Consider the following 25,317-nt stretch of genomic DNA (forward strand, 5'->3'; position numbering starts at 1 on the left):
CTTGGGCCGGGTTGGAGCTGCAGAGTGCCATTGAGCCCTATGGGAGACTTTCCTTGGGCCGGGTTGGAGCTGCAGAGTGCCATTGAGCCCTATGGGAGACTTTTCTTGGGCCGGGTTGGAGCTGCAGAGTGCCATTGAGCCCTATGGGAGACTTTCCTTGGGCCGGGTTGGAGCTGCAGAGTGCCATTGAGCCCTATGGGAGACTTTCCTTGGGCCGGGTTGGAGCTGCAGAGTGCCATTGAGCCCTATGGGAGACTTTCCTTGGGCCAGGTTGGAGCTGCACAGTGCCATTGAGCCCTATGGGAGACTTTCCTTGGGCCAGGTTGGAGCTGCAGGGTGCCATTGAGTCCTATGGGAGGCTTCCAAAATCATGCTAAGTCTGAAAGTTTCGCCCGCCGCTTACGAGCGCTCAATACGAAAAAGTCACGACAAGATACGAGCAAATCGTAACGGCCACGAAAAAATCGCGACTTTTCGCACAAGTCGTAATGGTTACGAAAAAGTCGCGACAATTTACGAAAAGTCGTAACGGCGATGAAAAAATCGCAAAAAATACGAAAAAGTCGCAAAATGTTCGTTTTCCAATCGGAATTTTTCCAATTCGGATTCGTGGGTTAGTAAATGTGCCCCTAAGTGTTTGTGAATCATGCGTTAGTATTATTTCGCAAATGAATGCATGCGTTAAAATGAACGCACGTGGTAGCGGGCAATTTAACGCATGCAATATGCAACTTAACGCCTGCGTTAATACTATAGCGAACTGCGCATTTTTTTGTGTCAATTTTAACGCAAAAAAGCGTGCAATAACGCTTATCGACCTTTAGTGAATCAGCCCTTATTTCTCTTAAGTGCTTACCTGAAAAAAGAACCCTTTTAAAGGCAATGCAATGTGGTTACACTTGTAGAAGAAAGAGAGAAGATTTCTTACTATAAAATGCTGTTTTATTTGCCTTTGGTGAAGGGGAAAGAATTCAGTCTCGGGGGGAAAAATGACACACTAAAGGGCTTTGAATGGAAACCTGGAGATTCGGGTACCACAAAGGGCGTATGGATTTGGAGTGAGCCTTTCATTGTGGAAAGTAATGAAAAAAAGGTATGAGTTTGACCGTAACACTCTAAATATGTGAGTATCAGGAAATAAGCAAAATCCCTTGAGAATTTATATCTGCATCAATGAGGGGAAATAAGATTCTGCATGTTGGGTACTTTGAGCCCATTCTGTCTACATAAAGAATACATTTAGATGGTCAGGAATATTTTGGCAACCCTACTCTTGCTAATACTCTGTTAAACCTTAATCTACCAATAATCCTAGCCAGATATGGGGGCTGAGTCAGTGCTGTAATTTTACACCTCTGGGCCCCCAGCAACAAAAATTGTCCATGTTCCTTCTGCCCTGTGCAGTTCATACACCATTTATTTTTAAAGGACAAGTCAACCCAAAATATAATTTTTTTACTAATTTGTATATATAATTGCCATTAGAAGTAGCGTTTGCCTGTCCTTTCCTGTTCTCTGCCCTGGTGGCTCTGGCAGAGTGACAGACCTGACTTGCTGGAGGAGACTGTACTTTGCAACAGTGTTTAAAAAGAAACAACCAGGAGTTCAGCAAATGCTACATTTACATATAACATTTAAAGCACTAAACATTTTCAATAAATTCACATTGCGTTGTGTTTCCATTTATTAGGCAAAAAATTATTTTTGGGGTTGACATGTCCTTTAAATAGATCTATGAAAACAGGCACAGAAGCCACCTACTTTTAGACTATCTATACATAAAATAAACCTCCCGAAGGAGAAGTGAGAAGTTCCTGGGGTGTAGGATACTGGTGCATGTGCTTATGCACTTTAAAGGACATTAAAGTCTGTTTCACTGGGGGTGCCAAAATGTTGGGCTTATTGCTTGGCGCTTGGCGTTCTGCACATGCCCAGTAGAGTAATTCTTAACAGGAATGATCTACTGCGCATGCTCAAACAGAAATTCACACAGTGGATTTCTGGGACATTGGTAGAAAGGTAAGTACAATGGCGGCTCTCAGACTTTTCTTTTCACAGGCTGGTGCGTTTCTTTCCTAACAGGACCAACAGCCTGGGTAAAAAAGTTAGCAATCTATTTCACTGGGGTTGCCTAACATTTTGTGAAATATGTCCTTTATCTTATCTGCTGGAAGCTGCACAGAGATCCTAGGCACTATCTTTACTCGTTGGCTTTACTTGCCCTTTAAATTAGCTTTTAGTATTTCATAGCTTGCCCAAGCTTTGGCAACATTTTAGCTGACCTTCATTTTACCTCTTGGTTTTTAAAATATATTCTTGAGCCTACTTTTTAAACTCTTGTCTGCTTGCTATATGTTATTTGCTTTCCTGGTTATTTTCCTCCTCAGGCCCTCTCCTCTGACATGACAGAAAAAATAGCACTGTTTCCGTCATGCTTAAAATTAATTTTTATATAGACTACCCCTTGTCTTCTGCATTGATCTATGATATGGGACTGCTGTATAAACACTGCTTTCCTCCTAGATGGCATTGTTTCTTCTGGACACTGAGGGGTTAATGGACATTGAGAATGACCGAAATACCAGTATTTAGTTGTTCTCATCCGCTATGCTACTCAGTACTCATCTGGTAAGTACTGAACTGTAAGATTTGTATCCTACCAAATAAGGGTTATAAACAGGAAAGGATATAGATATTTTGGTATAAGATGCACAGTTGGCAATAAATCTCTTGGAGGGTAAAAGTTGGCCATACACGTACCGATAAAATTGTATGAAACTAGGTTTTCAGACTGTGTGTGGGCTCCGAATTATCGTCCCGATGATTTTTCACTCCATAGCAATCGGACAGGTTAGAAAATATGGATAACAATAAAATCTATGCATGTATCTGACGATATCCTTGGGGAACCTACAATGGAAGTCTCTTTCGTATGATTGGTGTCTGACAACTATTTCATGTTCAGAACATCCTCTGATTTGTTATTTTTAGGGCTTTATCCTACAATTTCAGTCTGAATTTTAGTTTTAGATTCTTGCATTTAAACGTACGATTGATATCCAGATGTTCATAGGAAGAAGACTAAAATCTGAACATGTATGGCCACCTTATGGGAGCATTTCAAATCATCAGAAAATTAGAGAGCTAAAGGAATACTGTCACAGGAAACATTTTTTTCCCAAACACATCAGTTATTAGCGCTCCTCCTGCAGCTAACTGATTTTTTAATATTTAATTTTTAAATTTGATGTGGGGCTAGCCATATTCTTAGTTTCCCAGGTTCCCTCAGCCATGTGACTTGTGCTCTGATAAACTTCAGACTCTCAAGTTTCATTTTCAGAAGATTTGTCGCCTGTGGTTGCAAAGTTTTAACCGTGAGTGACAAATCGTCATGTGTGTTATTTCCCTTAGGATAGTAATAGCACTGCTGGTACTGTCCTTTACCAAGTAGGTAAACAGGCAAAACAGGCAAAACTGCCTATACTGCCTCCTAATAATTTAGGGTGGCTTCAGGCATTTCTCTGCCAGCTAAAATTCAGTATGGAAAAACTGCCTCTTGTGCCATTAGCCTTTAATTAGTTTGTACAGTAAGGGATATATTGTACTTTGACTTCATTAAACAATAACTCTAGATCCTAAATGCATTATACAGTGAGGGGCAGCAGTAGTGGCACCCAAATACATTTAATACAGTAAGAGGGTATTGGCACCCCAAATAAACTATGCAACAATTTCTGACACCCCTTACCCTTCCAAAAAGGAGAGAATGCTGAAAAGATATCAGCATTGTAGAGATCAAAATTTAAAAAAGCAGTTCTATTGTGCAGTTCTGGCTCCTTCTGAAAGCTCAGGCTCAGGCACAATGCACTGAGATGGCCCCTACACACCAATATTATGTCTTATAAAAAATACATTTGTTGGTTTTAAATAGAAGAGTGAATTATTTGCAATATAAACAGTAATATAAAGTACACCATAAAAATCATGACAATCCCTTTAAAAAGCTGCCCATACACTTTAAAGGAAAACTATATCCCCAAACAATGTAAACTCAAATATAAAACCCTGCTTTATCTAAATAAACCATTTTCATAAAAATATACTTTTAGTAGTATGAGCTATTGGGTAATCCTAAATAGTAAATTGCCATTTTAAGAATTAAGGGCCGCCCCCTGGGATCATAGGATTCACAGTGCACACAAACAAGCCAAGGCACACATACATGCTAGGCCCCATCAGCCAATGAATGGGCAGAGTTCTGCCTTTTACTCCCACACTACTTCCTCTTACAGTTAGAGCTGCATTACTTCCTGTCAGCTGATCTCTGAGGGAGCACACAGCACATCACTAAATGGCGGCTCAAGGGAAAGGATGTAAAAGGGCAATATTTACTGATATATATTCCAGTTAAAATACTTAATGATATTTACCATGTAAGGGCTATAAAGGGACTGGTGCTTGAAAAAAAACCATTATAAAGTATTTAACATAGTATATAAGTCCAGCTTTTTCTTGTATACTTTTAAAACCAGTTTTATATGTTTGTTTCAAAATGTTTTAGATCTATAATGCAAGAAGTGGTATAAATGAGAAAGAGGTGGACTCCCTGGAGGTAAGACAGTCTTCGTAATGCAGAGCTGTAATGTTGCTTCAAAGCCAAAACATTTAGGGCTCTGGTACACGGGGAGATTAGTCGCCCACGGCAAAACTCCCTGCTCGCGGGCGACTAATCTCCCCGAGTTGCCTTCCCCCTGCCATCCCACCGGCGAACATGTAAGTCGCCGGCGGGATGGCAGACGCGGCGGGGCGATTTCGGGAAATCGCCGGAAAAGCCTCGCGAGTCTTTTTCGGTGATTTGCGCGAAATCGCGCCGCCGCGTCTGCCATCCCGCCGGCGACTTACATGGGAAGGCAACTCGGGGAGATTAGTCGCCCGCGAGCAGGGAGTTTTGCCGCGGGCGACTAATCTCCCCGTATACCAGAGCCTTTAAACTGTGTGTTATCTTGAAAAAAACTGTACAGACGAGATAATTGTTTGTTTTAAAGGAGAAGAAAAAGTAAAATCGCTAGAGGTTTCCAATTTGTTAAGCAACCCCCCCCAGTTATTAAAGGAAAATTATAGCCCCAAACAAAGTAGTTTTCTATAAAAATTGCATATAGAGCTCATATGTAAAACCCTGCTTCATCTAAATAAACCATTTTCATAGAAATATACTTTTTTAGTAGTATGTGCTATTGGGTAATACTAATCCACACATACATGCTAGGCCCCATCAGCCAATGAATGGACAGAGTTCTACTCCCACACTACTTCCTGTTACAGTCAGAGCTGCATTATTTCCTGTCAGCTGATCTCTGAGGGAGCACAGAGCCCATCACTAAATGGCGGCTCAAGGGAAAGGAGATTCTTTAATGGGTCACTTTACATAATATAAACTGTCTGTTGGTTACGTATTCTGGGGGTATAGTTTTCCTTTAAAATCGCTTACTTGAAACCCCAGGCCAGCTCTCTTCATTCTTGAAAAATGCACCATGCGCAGCAGAATAAAAGACCAGCCTTACTGCACATGGGCACTGCCAAAGCTAGCAGAAAGTATCATTGCTGGCTCTGAAGAAAAGAGGGCAGCGCAGTACCCCCTAACACTAAATAACACTAACAGTGCCACTATAGTACCACAGGGGTAGGAGATAAGTTGCTAATTGCTGGAGGTGCCTAACAACTTGGCTGCTCCCAATAATTCTACCTTCCTTTAAGTTACTTTTTTCTGTTTTCACGAAGAAACAGCTGCTATCCACTGAGAAATCTGATTAGTTTCAAGTATTGTTATGTAACAGGGCTGAGGTTGTATATGTAATAGAATATAGCACTCAGGTGTGATATATATGTAACACCTATTTCAGCTCAATAGCTGCTTTCCCGGACTAGTACCAGTAGAACATGGGTTACACTGTACTCTCTTACCCAGAATGGGCCTTCGCTAAGTGGAAGAGGAAGGTGAGGGTGTTGTGCAACTACACCTCTCTTGCTGCTATGCAGAAAAATGAAACCAGAGGGCGCCAGAGGTTCTTGCAAATAACAAAGTAATAAGTGTTTATTGAACATCCACAGGGTTTACTCACAATACAGCTTCAGAGGCCATTGGTACATGCAACACATACCAAGTGTATATTCAGACTCACACTCTCCTGCGGGCAGACTGGCAGGAATCTCCCTTCACCTCTGCGACACACCCTGGAGTGGATCCCTCAGGGAATTCTCTATCCTGATTCCCTATTCACTTGGATCCCTACACTACAGGCAATGTGGCCTGGGAGAACTATCTCCAGAAAAACTGCAAATCCTATGCAGGAGCTCATGCTGCTCATTCTAGCTCAGCCCTAACTGCCTTACACTCCTAGAGTGGTACTATAACGGGAGCTACACCTGCCACTATCTAATGCCTCATTCACGGGGCCCTGTTCCCCGACTTCACTGGGCCTGGGCCCATGCCCTGGGCTCTCAGCACACATCCACCTTGTCCCTAAGGTGGAAGCAAACAACAGGAAGGTGCCACTCCTCTCCCAACACTATACCAAAGTCAGGCAGGATGTGGTCACTATACCTTCTAACCAATAGCACACATGTTAATGAACTCACTTAGATACATTCCCTTCTGCCCAGCAACTAAGGGAACTGAACCTGTAGGGATTTAAAGCCATAGGGACCATTTAACCCTATGGGTCCCTACATATATATATAAATATGTATACCAGTTAAACAAATGCTTGGCGCTGAAATGTGATCTTCAACAAACATCCAATATCCATTAGTGAATTGCAGCTTCCTGAATCATCTTCTCTGTACAGGAGTCCAAAATCTGATACAAAAGTAGTAGAACTACAAGGACAAAGGCCAGTATTAAATAAAAAAAAAAAGTGGCTACTGTTTTGACACCCATATAAAAGAATATCTAGAAGTAATGCCCCTTTAAAGCTAAACTACCAAATGAGGTCCCATTTGCTAATAAAGTAACACTGAGAAAAACTGTTGCATAATGAATCTCATGAACTATCCATTGAAGTCTATGGAAACTGAAATTGAACCTGACCTGTTATGACAAGGCTTTAGTTGCAGGCTGTAATGAAAGTTACTGTTTTGGACTCATTGTTTAACAGGATTGTAACCCTAAATAAAAGAATCTATGTGGAAAAAATGAGAATTCACTAACATATTCTTAATGTTTCCAGATATATTTGCAACAAGCTGCACAACGAGCAAAAGAAAGTAAACAGGTAACCAGAACTTATTTGCACTGATGTTCTCCAATGTGTTCTCTTGATTTCCCCCAGTAGCAAAGGCTTTCTACACCTCTAGATCAGAGAGTCTTTATTGATGGTCCACGAAGCAGACACTGTATTTAGAAAGTGTGCTAGAAGGGGTATCTTTAAATTAACTTTTAGTATGGTGTAGAAAGTGATTGGTACAAGGCACTAGATGACCAGATTGTAACAAGGTTATTAACCACCCTTAAAGGAGAAGGAATGGCAAAATCTATTAAGCACACTATTAAATAGTACTACTTTTGCTGTGTAAAAAACGCTATATTCCTGGCTTGCCTAATGAAAGATTTACAGAGATACACATACTAGAACTTACATGCTTGTTTCAGTAAACGGCGCCGCCATCTTGTCCTGCGTGTCTGTATGGGCTGAAAAGCACAAGCCAGCTCCCCGCTCCTGTTACAAAGATTCTGCAGCTCCACAAACCCCCGCTCCTGCCACAAACCCCCCCCAAGCTCCACAACCCCCCCCCCCCCAAGCTCCACAACCCCCCCCGCTCCTGCCACAAACCCCCGCTCCTGCCACAAACCCTCGCCACTCGCAGCACCTGCCCGCCCCCCCCGCTTCCCCCTCCTGCTTGTCGCAGAGCTCGGCGATGCTGCGTTGCCATGGCAACCGTACGCTTCTGCCCTCTGTGCATGCGCCGCCTGCAATAACAAGTCGCTAAGTCTTGAAGGAGCGATGCATTATGGGAATCTTCTCTACCCAGCTCAGCGTTTTTTTTCTCTGTTTGGCTTCTGATCTTCTGAACGGGAGAAATATGGGGAGACTTAAGGGCACTATTGAGAGAACTGAAGGTATGCCTGCAGTTTGGGATTAACTCTTTATTAGCCTTTCCTTCTCCTTTAACCATCCCCTAGAAACCAGATCCCTCTCCCCGTTCGGGCACTTAAATAGTGGTTATCCCAATGCTGGGCAAGACCTTGGCCTGTACCCTGGCTCATACCCTCCAATCTTCGTTATCCAGGCCTGTCTCCAACAATATATCATAAATTTGGTTTACCCAGATCAATCAGGCTTTATGCCAGGTATATCTATTAATATTAATCTCAGGAGCCTATACATGATTAAAAATGTTCATCATGACATTTCATGGTTATATCTCTGAGACATTGCAGATTTGGTCTGGGAGACCAATTTATTTTATGGCACACAGGTCAATGGATTGATATCTGCCCCATCTCAGCTTCAGCATAGTACCTGCCAGGGCTGCCCACTCTCCCATTTCCCTAGCAATTTTCCTAGGACCAATCACTAATAAAATATCTCAGTATGTGGATGATATCCCTTCCGAAGCTCCCTTGCAATGGCTCCCTGGGCTTAAATACTTGACTGTCGATATCACATAGACCCTGCACAGTACATACAAAGAAATCTAGAGTCCATAATTTAAAAGCTAGCCTCTCAGCTATGGGTCTGGGCAAATCATCTCCTGTAGGGCACGATTTATTAAATATAGATGATCTAATTGCCCATATTTATGTTCCAACTACACAACACTCCAATTATCATCACAAAAGGTGTTTTAATTTTTTTTTACCTTTTATATGGAATCATAAAGTCCTGCAGATTGCCTGGGAAAAACATCTGATTAGTAGGATGAAGACCTAGCCCTACTCAATATGCAACTATACCACCTGGCTTGCGAAATCTACCATCTTTATTACAGCACCCATATAATCCCTACGGTACCCTGATGACCCCATGACCCTTTTAGTAGGATCCCTGAAGATTGCCCTGCGCCACCTCGCAGCTTGCCACTGGTGGAGAAACTTCAGTTTGACCCCCTTCATATATTGGCCATCTCAGAGGATTAAGTATCTGGGGGACCTTATAAAAAATTCAACCGTTATCTCATATAAGGTACTCAAATACAAATGAAAGACACATAGCACAGTTTGGTTTGTTCTACCATACCTTGAGCAACATCAGTGTTGAGGATACACTCTCTCCAGAAATCCCTGTATATAACACTATAACACTAGCCTCTACTGTAACCTGTTGGCGGGACTCTCTGTCACATTTACAGACACACTGGCAAGCTTACATCCCACCCAAGACAATTGATATAAAACAACTGTAAATATGTACAGCTGCCTAATAGCCAAGATATTTATCCAAGATATTTCACCAACTGTATACAACTCCCCTAAAACTCAAGGTGATGAGAAAAAGATCTGATGATACATGCCCCAGATGTGGGACTCCCATGGCCACTTTCATTCGTATGATATGAGTCTGTTCTGTGATTTTGACCTTGTGGTTCCAAGTATTGAACTCCCTGGCATCCATTCTTGATTTCCGGCAAGGGGTGTGGGGGGAGTATGTGTGTAAGTGGATCTACTTTCCTCCTCCTTTATACAAAGTGCCTGTGGATAAAAGTGGACAACCCACTATGTGTGCCCCTGCCCTAACAGTTCCTTTTCATAATCAGTATTATTATTATTATTATTAGTATTATTATTTAATAATTCAGAGCCCCCAGTAGTATTTTTTATAATCTCTCTTATTCAGACTTTACTTTATGTTACAGTATCTGGATATTGTGGTCCGGGACTGGAGTGATTATAGAAACTGTGGAAGTGAAGCTGCTGAAAGGTACTTGGAAAAACAAGCAAAGGTAATACTCTATGCGCTGACTGTCTTCTGCAAAGACATTAGTTATATACAACTGCCCATTTATTATGAGTTTCTGTAACATCCGGGTAATGAATATTATACAGTGTACTTTTTGCAAAGATTGTTGGTGAATCTGCTTTGATTAAGATGCAAAATAATAATGATGAAGATCATCATTTACATTGGTTATCATGTAGTTCAGTTCAGTGTAAAAACAAAATGTATTTACACATAATTGCCATTTGGTTTACAATATTGTACATTTGGCTCCTTTTCTATTAAGCTTTATATTATTATTATTTGAAAATACCTTTTCAGGTAGGGATTCCACTGAACCTAACAGATTTGATGGGACTGTGCTCAGACAGCAGATAAAAGATGGCAGAACACAGCAGGGTTAATAAAACAAATAAAAAGTGGGCATTTTCTGTAAAAGCCAAAATTGATATGTCATATTCATTTTTGTTATATTTGTTTCATAATGAATCAGCAGTTTAACACAATGGGCTGCCATTTCTGAGAGATGCCTTTTTAAAAATATTGTATTAAGTTTTTAACACTTGGTTGCCTTGCAATTTATGGGATGGCACTGTTATATTGTAGCGCATGAACAAGATTTGCCTCTAAACAAGACAAGCCAGAACTGGCACAGTGAGTGACACATTAGTTAGCTTCAAGAAGGGACTGGATGGATTCTTAGCAAGTGTGGCAATACAGGGGTAGGGGAGATAGCTCTCAGTACAAGTGAGGGAATACAGGGGTATGGGAGATAGCTCTCAGTACAAGTGAGGGAATACAGGGGTAGGGGGGATAGCTCTCAGTACAAGTGAGGGAATACAGGGGTAGGGGAGATAGCTCTCAGTACAAGTGAGGGAATACAGGGGTAGGGGAGATAGCTCTCAGTACAAGTGAGGCAATACAGGGGTAGGGGAGATAGCTCTCAGTACAAGTGAGGGAATACAGGGGTAGGGGAGATAGCTCTCAGTACAAGTGAGGGAATACAGGGGTAGGGGAGATAGCTCTCAGTACAAGTGAGGGAATACAGGGGTAGGGGAGATAGCTCTCAGTACAAGTGAGGGAATACAGGGGTAGGGGAGATAGCTCTCAGTACAAGTGAGGCAATACAGGGGTAGGGGAGATAGCTCTCAGTACAAGTGAGGGAATACAGGGGTATGGGGGATAGCTCTCAGTACAAGTGAGGGAATACAGGGTTATGGGAGATAGCTCTCAGTACTAGTTGATCCAGGGACTGGTCCGATTGCCATCTTGGAGTCAGGAAGGAATGTTTTCCCCCTCTGAGGAAAATAGGAGAGGCTTCAGATGGGCTTTTTGCCTTCCTCTGGATCAACTAGTAGTTAGGCAGGTTATATATATAGGCAACAACAACAACAAAACATTTGTAAAGCGCTTTTCTCCCGTGGGACCCAAAGCGCATAAACTTGTCTCAGATCAGTGCATATCTATGTGTGCAGATGAAAAGTTATGTGGACATAAATGCCAGGCTAAACAGGTGGCTTTTCAGTTTTGATTTAAACGTGTCCAGGGTTGGAGCTGTCTTGATCCCGTTTGGCAAGGCGTTCCAGAGGGTAGGGGCAGCATGACAGAAAGCTCTGGATCCAAAGGTTTTCAGTTGAACTCTGGGGGTGGTCAGATTATTGGATCCATTTGATCTAAGGTTGTGGGAGGTGTGACGTAGTTGCAACAAGTCCTTCAGTTATCCGGGGCCAAGGCCATGTAGGGATTTGAATGTTAGCATGCCAATTTTGAAAAGGATTCTCCATTTTATGGGTAGCCAGTGTAGTGAGCGAAGGATTGGTGTTATGTGGCAATGGTGGGGTTGTCTCGTTAGCAATCTTGCTGCAGCATTCTGTACTAGCTGTAGGCGGTGTAGGTCTTTATTTGGAAGGCTTGCATAGAGGGCATTGCAATAGTCCAGTCGTGATGGGATGAAGGCGTGAACTAGGGTTGGAAGAACCTCAAAAGGAATGAGGTGTTTAATAATTTTGCAATATTCCTTAGGTGAAAGAAGGAAGGCATTACGGTTGAACATAGTACATAGTAACATAGTAACATAGTAAGTTGGGTTGAAAAAAGACATACGTCCATCAAGTTCAACCATAATGCCTATATATAACCTGCCTAACTACTAGTTGATCCAGAGGATGGACGTATGTCTTTTTTCAACCTAACTTATTATGTTACTATGACACATCTGTCAAAGTAATGTATTTACTTGCAATCAGTTTTGAATGACATTTCTATTAGAGAATTCATTTTAATCAGCTGAAAGACTTTGAAAGGAAACTGATGGGATAATGATTCCACTATAAATACTGTGCCCCACAAATTACTGCTTTCTAAACTATGTCTGTTGGTCTTAGTAATGTGGTTTGTACATGGATAGGAAACTGGCTACAGGATTGGGTACACAGGGTGACTGTTAATGGTACATTCTCTACTGAGTAATGTCCTCAGTGGGGTCCCTCAGGGTTCTGTACTGGATCCACTTTTATTTAGCTCGTTCATTAATGACTTTGGGGAGTATTGTAAGTACTGTATCAGTGTTTGCAGATGACCCACGGTTATGTTTCACTTGCATAAATATAAAATGGCCTTGTTGTTCTTTCCTTTGTACTACCTGCATCTCCGACTAAAGTATTCCTGCTAATTAATATCTGACAATGACAGCCAAGACCACTGCTAAAAAAATCCCTCTCCAAACAGTAATTGTATCAGTGCCAGGCTTAAAATTTTACTTGATTTAAATACCAGTACTGGATGAAAAATCAGCATGTAGTCATAAACATCGGTAAACTAGAACACACTTTACAAATCAGCTTACCATTGTGGCAGCAAAAGAAAACAGCAGGTATCTATCATTCATTGTCTAAAGCAGTGGGGTAACTATAGAGGAAATAGACCCCACGGTCATGGGAGGGCCCAGGGGAAAGGGGACACGGACCATGGGGGAAGCCCCCCTTCTCAGTCACTATCCCACCTACCTGGCTCACCTATGTGATTATTACTGGAGTATACTGGAGCAATCTTAGCTGAGGAATATGCAGGCATTGCTTTGTTTCTTAGGGTTTGTGAATATCTTTGGTTTGCACAATAAACTTTGTTGTAACTTGCTAGATCCTAAGGAGGCAGAACATCAGCTCTGCAGTTATAGAGGCCCTGGAAAGTCCCAACACCAAATGTTTCCTGATGCCCCATCCTGGGAAAGAGATTGCTTGCAGTGACACAGGAATGGTTAAAGGTAATGTCTGGTCCCCATCTTTTCCTCTTATCTTCCATTATCTTCAGCATCTATTTATGTAGAGGGTAGCTGAAGAATAATTTACGTACACTCGTCTTTAAGCTGTTAACATTTAGACTAATAGCAGTATTGGGGAGCTCAACCCTCTGTTAACTTACCCAAATGGGTATCAGGTGCATATACTGGAAGAACCTCACCTAGCATGGGGGTCAATATCCAACAGCAAAAAAAAAATCCAGTAGCACACTGAAGATGCAAGCCGTGAATAAAGTGTTTTATTTGCCCAAGTACATATAAAAACCAAGAGCAACGTTTCGGGCCCCTCCGGACCCTTTCTGACTTTGCAGCCAGTGTGCAGAATGTACCAATGCTCCCTGGGTACATAACATAATACAGACTGATCCCATTTCTAATACATAGCCTTAGTTACAGGCCTGTGTCCCTGCTCTTGTAAGAAGTTAGTAACAGCCTTGCCACAGCCACCAATTTTTATCTAGTGAGATATGCTGCATGTACTGTACATTGTACTTATCCATTAGTATCTTATTCTTTGTGGGGTAGTATTTTGTAAGCTTCAGCTGTAAAATTAGGGTTTGCTCTTTTATGGCCTAATGTGGCTAATGGGGTTTAGATGTCCCTGTGTACACAGATAATCTCTGCCTTCTAATAGTAGCCTGCATATGGACAAATAATTTGAAATACGTAATTAAAAGGCATATTCACCTTCAGACAAAAGTCCGAATTTTATTATTTATAATGTACAGTTTTGAGGCTACAGACCAGGATCAGCACAGCTAAAACTCACTGATCTGCACATGCTTTCCCACTCCTGCCTAATTTGCATATCTTTGATACCATTGGCTGGCAAGATTCGCACGTGTCAGACTGGGACCCCAGAGACCCACCAGAATCCTTAAGGTGGCCATACACGCACCGATAATATCATACGAAACCTTGTTTCGTACGATATTCGGTGCGTGTATGGTATGTCGGCGAGTCGGCCGATATCGCAGGAGGCTGCTGATATCGGCCGACTCGCCGATCGGACCAGTTTGAAAATTTTGATCGGGCGCCATAGAAGGCGTCTGACCAAAATTCTCCCTTCAGCGCTGAATCAGCAGAAGGAGGTAGAAATCCTATTGTTTCTACCTCCTTACCTGCCGATTCAGCCCTGAATGGTGTGTGGCGGATCTGACGATGTTTCGTGCGACCGATGGTCGCACGAAACATCTTCAGAACGCCACATGTATGGCCAGCTTTAGACCATAGACCAATAGTCTACAAACTATTTTCCTCCTTTCCCCACTCAACCTCTTTATTCTCCAAGTCTCTCTTATTTACATGCTAGCATCTATTCTTCCATTTATTTCTCCTCTTTGTTCCCACACAGAAATAGGGAATGGCCATGAAACAGGCCAAATGGTTAGAAGCAGGAGGGCCCACTGACACCTGGGCCCACCGGGAGTTTTCCTGGTATCCTGGTGGGCCAGTCCGACACAGTCGCCAGTCCAATCAATGTAATGCAAATGAAGCAGGAGAAGGAAGGATTGGGCAGAACCAGTTCAGTGTCAGCTTACTGTTTGGAATGCAAGTTGGTGTCAGTGATCCCTTACAAAGAGAGAGGAGAGAGCAGAGGAGAGAGAGTTTAAGCAGGCCTGATTTGGATTTTGTCTCTGCCTGCCGTTTTCAACTATTCAAGTGTATATCCATAGTGTATGTATGTATGTATGTATATCTTTATTTATAAAGCGCTACTTATGTATGCAGCGCTGTACAGTAGAATACATTAATACAAACAGGGGGTTAATAAGATAATAGATAAATACAAAGTATAACAATAAATACAAATAAATACAAGATACAGTAACAGTTGCAATAAGTTGAGTCAAAGACACAAGAGGAAGGAGGTCCCTGCCCCGTAGAGCTTACAATCTATATGTGCACTGTTCTTACTTCACTACGTTCATTAAAGTTCCTTTCACTGATCATCATGGCCTCTGACATCAGTTCTGTGGTATATGGTTACACTCCGGGTTACCCAGTCTTCAGACTCCCAACTTCCTGGTACTCCATGGCGTCTCCTCAGGGAGATTGTGACATGTGTAACTAAAAACTCTTAATTTTGGAAATGTTTCATGATATGCTTTTTAGTGGACCAGCAATAGTTGAATGAGGCTTATACTCAAAAAAAAAAAAAGGACAATTTCATAGCTCGCTCTGCACCCACAGTTTCCTACAAGATAAAACCAGTAGTAGGGGAATGACTTGTATGGCATGTAATGACATGATGCAGGGTCTTTTCTGTTTTAAAAACTTATCACAAGGTGATTCAATATCAGATACTTAATAAACTGTATGTGTTTAATTATTATGTATGGCACCAACAGGCACTGCAGTAGTAACAGTCTCTTGCACTGAGAATTCAATCTTTTCTTACTTAGATATGGATACAGACTTTCAGGAGAGTCTGAGAAGTTATATAAATGATTTGTTGGAAAGACCCAAATACCCAGCAATGACTGGTGCTCAAATGGCAAAGATGATGGAGGTTTGTGCTAAAGCTGGCTTGTGAATATGGATAATGGATTAAAACATATACACTGAACCTTAAAACAGATCAGGGTTTTTTTGTTTCACAGGTGACAGTCAATCATATTCAGAGTCTCAAATATAACATCTCTAGCCCACAAGAGGTAAGGACATTATTTGCCTCTAGGAAATGTACAGGGCAGCTTTTCCTGCCCTTTAGCTGTTTTACACACTCAGGTCTTCACATTAAAAAACAAACAATTTTATGGAAAATCCATTGTGGTCGAATAAAGGGACTTTTCTCAGTGACTAAAAGCATCCAAAACATGGATTTTTAATAAAAAATACTTTTGTTTTTTGATGCTAAGACCTGTAAGTGCGCTATATTTGTTCATTTGTTTATATTCTTTTTGGATTGAGTTCCACTTTTAATATAAATTTCTTTTAAAAATCGATGGAACAAATAAAACTAATTTGCTCAGACAATGCAAGGCCAAGTGCTGGATTTTACACCATTGCCATATATCAACTTGTAATATTGCCTGTCCTTGCCTGTGTACTAAACAAAACCCTTCTCATCTTTTTATCTTTTTTTCCTACTGATGTTCCTTCCCCCAGATGTCTAATTATATGAAGAATTGCGAAGAAAAGCAAAAAACATATAAGGAGTTTCAGCAGTTTTGCAGCAGTTTGGTAGGTGACAAATCTTTAGGGAATTGCTTGGATTAAGTACAGATAAATTAGTTACAGTTAAATACAGTTATTGCAGAACTCTGAAATATTCTGAAATAAAGTTCTATTTAAAGGAGTAGGAAAGGTAAAAACTAAGTAAGCTTTATCAGAAAGGTCTATGTAAACACAGCCATAAGCACTCACAGAAACACTGCACTGACTTCTCTGTCAAAAGAAACAGGATTTCTTGTCTCTTTGTTTTCCTGTGCCAGAGTCTATGCAGCTCTCTCCTCTCTCCCCTCACCTGCTCCCCTCCCTCAAGAATGCTAAGAACTCCCTCCCCCACCTTAGGAATGTGGATCTGAGCCAATCAGCAGGAAGCTTCCTCATAGTCTAACTAACTGAGCATGTACACCGGTCTGGGTCTCGATGCAGAAGCAAGGCATTATGGGAACTTTCTTTGCAGAGCTTTCCTATGAGGCTTCTGATTATCTGAACAGGAGAAATATGGGGAGACTTAAGGGCACTATTGAGAGAACTGAAGGTATGCCTGCAGCTTGAGATTAACTCTTTATTAGCCTTTCCTTCTCCTAGTACAGTGCTGTCCAACTTCTGTTGTACCGAGGGCCGGAATTTTTCCGACCTACGTGGTGGAGGGCCGATAATGGAAGCCAGATTTGACCACTCCCCTTTTTGAAACCGCACCCACTTAAAACCACACCCATGTTATCACATGACCATACCCATATTAATGGTTGTAGTACAGCAAAAACCTGCCATACTCTGCCGCCCTACCCTGCCTTTGTGTGTGCCATACTCTGCCTGCCCTACCCTGCCTGTGTGTGCCATACTCTGCCTTCCCTACCCTGCCTGTGTGTGCCATATTCTGCCTTCCCTACCCTGCCTGCGTGTGCCATACTTTCACTGTGTGTGCCATTCTTGGCTGGTTTGTGCCAAACTTGGCCTGTGTGTGCCATACTCTGCCTGCCCTACTCTGCCTGTGTGTGCCATACTTTGCTTGCCCTATGCTGCCTGTGTGTATGGCACACACAGGCAGCCTACAGTGACACAATGTTGGCACTGCTCCTACAGTCTGCACAATAACTATATATTAAAAAAACTTTTTAATTGCAGTACTACCTCAGTATATGTTCTTTTTGTAGTATGCAGGGATTATTTGTGGGTTTCTACTGCTCCTGAGGTGTGAACAGGGGAACAATGGGGGTGATTACAGCCTGAGCCTGAGGTGTGAACACTGCAGGGGGTGAACAATGCAGAGATTAAAAGGTGTGAACAAAACATTTTTAAACAATACAGCCTGATTACAGCCTGAATCTGAGGTGAGAACCATGCAGGGGGGGCAGTTAATCACAGTACTGTTACAATTTAAAGCTTACACAAGAGTAAGCCATCAAAGCAGCCAGACAGGTGGGGGGCCACACAGAGGGGGGTCGCGGGCCGCATGCGGCCCGCGGGCCGCCAGTTGGACAGCACTGTCCTAGTACTTTGCAGGGCACCAGCAGGTGGAAGTTATATATCTGCCTGTTATCCATAGTGCATAGATATTGGTAAGCTTGTTAAGCCATCATACAGCATTGTACATGTCCCAAAAATTGTGCAAAAATATTTTATTGCTTTGTCAGGATTAAGTCAGTAGTTTGCTGTATACGTTTATGTGCTCTGAAAAATGTTCGGCATATATTGGTCCAAGCACAACTTGCCCTAGTGGATGCAATGATTCTGGAATTATGGGGGTAAAGCTGCATTGTGGGTAAAAACATGGTGATCTGCATCCAAAATTGCATTTTGCACAACCTTCTGTAGCCTGTTGCCCTCCAGAACAGTAACATCAAATTGGTACATACTGGCAGGACTGAAACAAGGGGTAGGCAGGAGAGGCAAATGCCAATTGTGACCTCCTTTCTGCTGTCATTTTGGGGAAAGGGGGACACGATTCCTGATTTATTTTTCTCCCTGCAAGCTTGCATCCCCAGTCCTGGTACAACAAGTGCCAATAAGCCAGACAGTTTCTAATGTGCACAGAGTGATCGTGTATAGTGGACAGCCTCTGTCACCCACCTTAAAGACATTTGTGCCACCAGCCACCCTGCCAGACTAGCTGGCTAATCTGACAGAGAAATGCATGTGCCACTGTCCATGTCAGTGGGTGGTAAGAGGCAGTGCTAGGCAGGCAGTGGGCAATTTGGGGAGCAGCCACTATTGTTCTCCACAACAAAGCTGAACTACACAACAAACAATGACACTGTTTTCTCCTCTTGTTAGTTGCTGCCTGTCTTTCCTACCTCTTTTTAGCTGGCACAGTGCAGCAAATGGATACACATAGCCTTGGGTGCCAAAGCTCCTTGGCCCAGTTCTGCATACTTTTTTTATCCATGGCCCCAGTATCATGGCGACATGCTAAGCATATTGTTCAGTCTTTCATTTCTATTGCCAGCATAAAAGAAAGCTTACATTTTCTAATGTTTATTGTACTCAAAATAAGCCTTCTAACCTCATTTTCCTGTTTATCCTCCATATTTAAAGTCCTTCTTACAGCTGCCAGGAACAATGTGGAAATGTATTTCTGAAAAGTCCTCAGAACTTGTGGAGAAATTTGAGGGGTCGTTCAAAGGCAACAATGCCGATATGCGCACAGACCTAGTGGGGCAACTGAGGGAAGAATTGAAGAAGGAAGGGGAGAAGTTCTACTCAGACTACAAATCAAAGGGGCTAAATTATGCCCAAAATGCTTTAGCTTTGTGGGTGGTTTATGGGTGGTTTAGGTGACATCGCATTTAAAAAATTTGTGTTTGGTTGAGAGGCAGCAGCAGCAACTACAGGCTTCCTACCCATGGCCATCTTGTTGGTCAGTATTTTGCTGCTGCAATTACAGGAAGATTTCTCGAGCAGAGACTGTTAATATGAATTGTTACGTTGTATTAAACCCAATCAATATATCAGTGGGAATTACAATTGTGTCTTCTAAAATGTAATGTCATTGAAAGGCAAAATGAAATGAGAAGAAAAATTAAAAATGACCATTCCACCTATGCAAGTTGGTTGCTTCATATACTGTGTATATATATATATATATAAAGTCCACAGGTATAGCGGTGCACACTGGGAATCCTTTAAAAATTAGCTTTTATTGAAATATATACATGGAGAAATAGGTCAACGTTTCGGCCCCCATCTTGGGCCTTTGTCAAGACCTTAAACATGTAAAAACCATCAAAGCTATAAATAGATAAAAGCACAAACCCACACCCAATGGCACAAGTCATTCCAGTCATGTGTCAAAATTAAAAGAAACCCTGTACCAAGGAGAAAACAATATCAAACACCATAAGGAGAATTATAATGAGCATACCACTGGCCATAAACTCCCATTTATATTCTGGCCCATCACCTTAAATTAAGGGCCCTAGAATCTAAACCCCACAAACATCTAGCGTTGATTTAAAAAGCAGGAAAAAGAGCAATATTCATTAAGGCCAAAAGGGGATAATGTATTTAAAGTTTTAATCCAGAATGTTTCCCTTTGTAGGACAAACGCAAAAGGTACCCAACGAGGAGGGGCCAAAAGGGGTCGCGGGTGCAGAGTCTAGATATTCCAATTTTTAATCTGTCAAGTCACACGCTCTCACCGGGTGAGATCAGTGTGTTACAGAAAGGTTTGTCTTTTGTACCGGCCCTCCGCTTTAACCCCTTTAATTGGGAAATTGAGTTCTTTAATATTAATTTGAAACATCATTTTATGAATACAGACACTAAGCATGCTGATTCAACAACATTGAAGTTAAAAAGTCTGTTTACACCACCGGTTACGAGCCCTGCCATTAAATTGTTTAAACAAGCGGTGGAGAGGGAAGTTCTAAATGATGCTAAATTTAAACATCTAGACAATTTTTCGCCTACTGAACGTATAGCCTTAAAAGCACTAACAGAGGCTAAGGACATTGTGATTCGCCCTGCAGATAAAGGTGGGGGGATTGTGCTGATGAATTATTGTGACTATCGGACTGAGATCTTAGGACAATTGTCGGATGTTTCTGTATATAGACGTTTACCTGGTGATCCCATCTCTATGTTTAAGGCTAGGGTTTTCAGGGTTATAGATGATGCAATCAGCACTGGGGTGGTGAACAGACAATTGGGCGAGTTTTTGAAGTTGGAGCACCCGGTTTGACCGGTATTATACACGTTGCCAAAAGTGCATAAAAGTCTTACACAACCACCAGGGCGTCCGATTGTGTCCGGAAGGAATTCCGTATTGCATCCCATTTGTGTCTACTTAGATACCATACTTCAGCCGGCGGTACAGAAAACACCGACTTATCTTAAAGGAAAAAGAAAGGTAAAGTCACTTGGGGGTAGACTTTAACCGCCTACCTTTTACCCCGGGCTGGTGCCGCTGTCAGGAGAAAACAGCACCAGCCCGGGGTAGCTGTCGGCACTTCCTCCTTCCGGCTTCGCTGCGCGCGCATGCGCAGTAGAGTGAAAAGCCGAACTTAAACATTTAAGTCGGCTTTTTCGCTCTACTGTGCATGCCCGGCCACCGGCAGTTTAGGAAGTGGAAAGCGGAAGGAGGAAGCGCTGCGCTCCAGGTGCCCCGGGCTGGTGCTATTTTCTCCTAACAGGGGCACCAGCCCGGGGTACAAGGTAAGCGGTTAAAGTCACTTGGGGGTGCTTAACATTTTGGCACCCCCAAGTGACTTTGCCTTTCCTTCCCCTTTAAGGACACCCCACATTTGCTAGATTGTATCAAACAAGTACATATCCCTGAGGGTGCACGTTTCTTTCTAGCAAGTTTGGATGTGGTCAGCTTGTATACCTGTATACCGCATGAGGAGGGCTTGGCGGCCACTCGGACTGCACTGGAGTCAATGGATACATATCAGGGGCCCCCAATTTCATTCGTACTGGAACTTTTGCATTTAGCACTTACCTTGAATTATTTTCGGTTTGAATATGATTTTTTTCTCCAGGTTTCCGGTACAGCAATGGGTGCTGCCATGGCTCCAGCTTATGCTAATTTATTTATGCATTGTTTTGAACAACTGTATATTGTGCCAAAATATGGTAATAACCTTTTGTTTTTCCGACGCTATATAGACGATATGCTTATGCTCTGGTGTGGAACGGAGGATGAATTTCATATGATGTGACAAATCTCAATGCATTGGACAGTCCTGTTAAATTTACAGCAGAGATCCAGAGGGAGCGGCTACATTTTTTGGACATTGAGCTGTGGATCACGGGTGGCCAGTTGAGCTACTCGCTGTTCCGCAAGCCCACTGACAAGAACGTGCTTCTCCACTTTGGTAGTAGTCACCCTCCAGCCCTTAAAAAGTCCCTACCCATCTCACAATTTTGTAGGGTTTTGAGGAATAACTCCGATGAGCACATAGCGGAAACCCAAATCCTTGAGATGTGGGGGCGCTTTGAAGCAAGGGGTTACCCAGTTTCAGTTTTAACGCAAGCTCTATCAACAGCTCGCTCTCGCTGTAATCTCACTAGCAGGGGTCCCAAGGCACATCCTGGTGTGGTGTTTTGTACTACCTTTAATTCTAGATCTGGCCACATCAGAAATACGATTGGTAAAAATTGGAATATTCTTCAGGCCGACCATGACTTTAAGAAGGTGTTACCTAATGCCCCACTTGTTAGCTACAGAAGGGGTATAAATTTACGTGATCTCTAGGTACAGAGTGACCCGATGTTACCAAAAGAAATCTGGTTCATGGTTGCGTAGCAACAAACCTGGATGCTTTAAATGCCCCAATTGCACCTCTTGTCGGTATATGACTCCAGGGGCGACTTTTTTACATCCCCATACGGGTAAGCGTCTCAATATAAGACATCATATCACTTGTACTACATTTTTTGTCATTTATTTGATTACTTGTCCCTGTGGTTTGTCCTATATAGGGAAGACTGATCAAACGTTGAGGCTGCGTATGGATGGTCATCGCTCTGCTATTAGTACAGCATTTCGTGATGGGGTGACCAATAAACCTGTGGCAAAACATTTTTTAGAACAGGGCCACAGGTTACCCACCTTTCGCTATATTGCAATCGACCATGTTCCCCTACCCAGGAGGGGGGTGTGACCGCTCCCGTTTGCTCCTACAAAGGGAAACATTCTGGATTAAAACTTTAAATACATTATCCCCTTTTGGCCTTAATGAATATTGCTCTTTTTCCTGCTTTTTAAATCAACGCTAGATGTTTGTGGGGTTTAGATTCTAGGGCCCTTAATTTAAGGTGATGGGCCAGAATATAAATGGGAGTTTATGGCCAGTGGTATGCTCATTATAATTCTCCTTATGGTGTTTGATATTGTTTTCTCCTTGGTACAGGGTTTCTTTTAATTTTGACACATGACTGGAATGACTTGTGCCATTGGGTGTGGGTTTGTGCTTTTATCTATTTATAGCTTTGATGGTTTTTACATGTTTAAGGTCTTGACAAAGGCCCAAGATGGGGGCCGAAACGTTGACCTATTTCTCCATGTATTAAGTTTTATATATTTCAATAAAAGCTAATTTTTAAAGGATTCCCAGTGTGCACCGCTATACCTGTGGACTTTATTGAAATTGCTTGAATCGGTAGCACCTGGGTCAATTAGCCATTTGCTAAGGAGTGCTGAACCCTCGTGGTTTGTATATATATATATATATATATATATATATATATATATATATACAATTGAAAAAGAGGCGGCAAACAGATTATTTGCAAAAGTGTATATTAAAAAAAGGGAATCACGTATGCAACGTTTCGGGCAAAACACATGCCCTTTATCAAGCCTGTGGTAATGCAATCCATCTAGTGAATCACATTTAAAGGGATACACAGGAAATGACATCATCCAAAAGGCATTACCATAGCGACCATCCTTATAACATGAATGACACAGTATAAACACACAAGGAATTATCAATATAAAATGGCACAATGTATATAATTTACAAAAAAAGGAACAGATCATAGTCCCAATTTAACCCCATAGGGTGAAGCGATTTCAATTTATTAATCCACCATACTTCTCTTTGTTTCAGCCTAAGCTCTCTATCTCCTCCTCTTTTTAAAGGGGGTATAGACTCCAGTACCATAAACTTAAGTTGTTCAGATGTATGGCCATTTTCACAGAAATGTTTAGAAACGGCTAATGTAGTGTTCCCCAAATGAATAGCAGACTGATGCTGTGAGATACGTGATTTTCACCATCTGTGTAGTCTCGGCTATACAACACGGGCAGGTCAACACATAAACCACATATTTCTTGACACAGGTAAAATGTCCCCGTAGTTGCACCCTCTGCCCTGTATGTAGGTGTATAAAATCTTTACCTTTTAAGACATATGGACATTGTGTGCAATTCAGACAGGGGTACATACCCTTCGCCTTAGCTCCCAAAAATGTACAACCTTGTCTGCTCCTAGTTTTAAGTACAGTGGAGGTGACCGAAGCACCAATAGTTCTACCCCTGCGATATGGGATTAGAGGAGGTGCCTCAAACACTTGTACAGACGGGTACGCTCTTTTAAGAATATATCAATGTTTACGTAATATTTGAGCAATGGATTCACTGTGGTCAGAAAACTGTGTGACAAAGAGTATCCGCCCCCCTCCCTGTTTTCTTATTTTTATACATCATTTCAGACTATCTTCCCTTTCGCACCGGGGGTGGGAGAGGGACCCCCGTGCCATAGTAGCTGGCTGCTGCCTTTACACTTTAGCGGGGTTCTGCGGGTAAGCGCACTCAGGGAAGAAAATGTACCCGGACACTCAAAAAGCCCTCCAAGGAAGTATTGTGAGAGGATGGATCCCTGTTTCTGGGGGTTGCACCCCCTAGAAAGTGCTGTCAATAACTGGCAGTATTGATTTTTCATATCAATATGGCTTAGCTAGCATCAAGTACAGTTAATTTCTTATTACAAGTAGAAAAAGCAAATCAACAACATGGAATTGTTTTTCTTAATTAGAATTGCTCTTTTTCAGAGCTTTTTGGAAAACTGGTTTCTGTATAATAGATCCCATACTTGTAACTAAAGGATTGGACTTGGACTCTTCAGGCAAAATATAGATAGGGCTAGGGTTGCCACCCATGTGGTCTTGAAAACTGGATAGAAATTCAGGCAATTGCATCTAATTGATACAATAACCCCACCCGACATCATTGTGCCCATCCCTGATGTCAGTTGCAAATGAGCATGTATGGGGGTGTACCTGTTGAACAGCATCAGGGTGCTGTCAATTTTCCATCTTAACTTGTACTTGCAATTGGAAATGTGCCTAATAATTTACATCCTGTTCCAATGCTACAGAAATCAAGTAGGTCCAGGAGAGCCACTTGCCTCCTAAGACTGATGAAGGGGCAAGTTAGGGGCTAGTCCCCCAACCCCTTTGGATCAGCTTTGTGTGCCAGTAGCCTTTCCTGTAATTGATCCTAACACTATCCTAAGAATGCCTGGTATAAGTATGCATACTTATAACCCATTTCTATATACAAAGCACATGTATTCATGTTCACATTCTTTGCAAAAACTTACATTCTGAATCCATAAGCTTATATAAAGGTTATCAGTGATGCTGTTGTAGAGCTTCCATAATATACAAGTCCAAAGTTCAAATAGTTTCAGAAATTTTTTACAACCTCGTATTGATTTGCATTCTATTCTACCTTATTGAACTGGAGAAGGTCACTTATCTCACTGGGCACCCTTGTCCTTCTGTACAAGTAGAAAAAGCAAATCAACAACATGGAATTGTTTTTCTTAATTAGAATTGCTCTTTTTCAGAGCTTTTTGGAAAACTGGTTTCTGTATAATAGATCCCATACTTGTAACTAAAGGATTGGACTTGGACTCTTCAGGCAAAATATAGATAGGGCTAGGGTTGCCACCAATGTGG

At 42.0% G+C, this 25,317-nt stretch overlaps 1 protein-coding gene across 2 annotated transcripts in view; it reads left to right on the forward strand.

Moving 5' to 3' along the window:
* LOC108646191 (RING finger protein 112) overlaps nucleotides 1–19,448 on the forward strand; it is a 41,052-nt gene extending 21,604 nt beyond the window's left edge. The window contains exons 5-14 of one of the 2 annotated variants that reach the window (XM_018092514.2): nucleotides 962–1,093; nucleotides 2,524–2,628; nucleotides 4,562–4,612; nucleotides 7,227–7,271; nucleotides 9,853–9,939; nucleotides 13,074–13,197; nucleotides 15,639–15,745; nucleotides 15,837–15,890; nucleotides 16,345–16,419; nucleotides 18,943–19,448. In XM_018092514.2, coding sequence (XP_017948003.1) covers nucleotides 2,608–2,628; nucleotides 4,562–4,612; nucleotides 7,227–7,271; nucleotides 9,853–9,939; nucleotides 13,074–13,197; nucleotides 15,639–15,745; nucleotides 15,837–15,890; nucleotides 16,345–16,419; nucleotides 18,943–19,185 — 807 coding nt within the window. In that variant the 5' untranslated portion in view covers nucleotides 962–1,093; nucleotides 2,524–2,607 and the 3' untranslated portion in view covers nucleotides 19,186–19,448. Of the gene's footprint in view, nucleotides 1–961; nucleotides 1,094–2,523; nucleotides 2,629–4,561; nucleotides 4,613–7,226; nucleotides 7,272–9,852; nucleotides 9,940–13,073; nucleotides 13,198–15,638; nucleotides 15,746–15,836; nucleotides 15,891–16,344; nucleotides 16,420–18,942 lie in introns of those variants that run through there. The other variant, XM_031899322.1, reaches the window with a different exon arrangement.
* The last annotated feature ends 5,869 nt before the right edge of the window (nucleotides 19,449–25,317 follow it).

The sequence above is a fragment of the Xenopus tropicalis genome, chromosome 3 (assembly GCF_000004195.4).
Source record: "Xenopus tropicalis strain Nigerian chromosome 3, UCB_Xtro_10.0, whole genome shotgun sequence".
NCBI lineage: Eukaryota > Metazoa > Chordata > Amphibia > Anura > Pipidae > Xenopus > Xenopus tropicalis.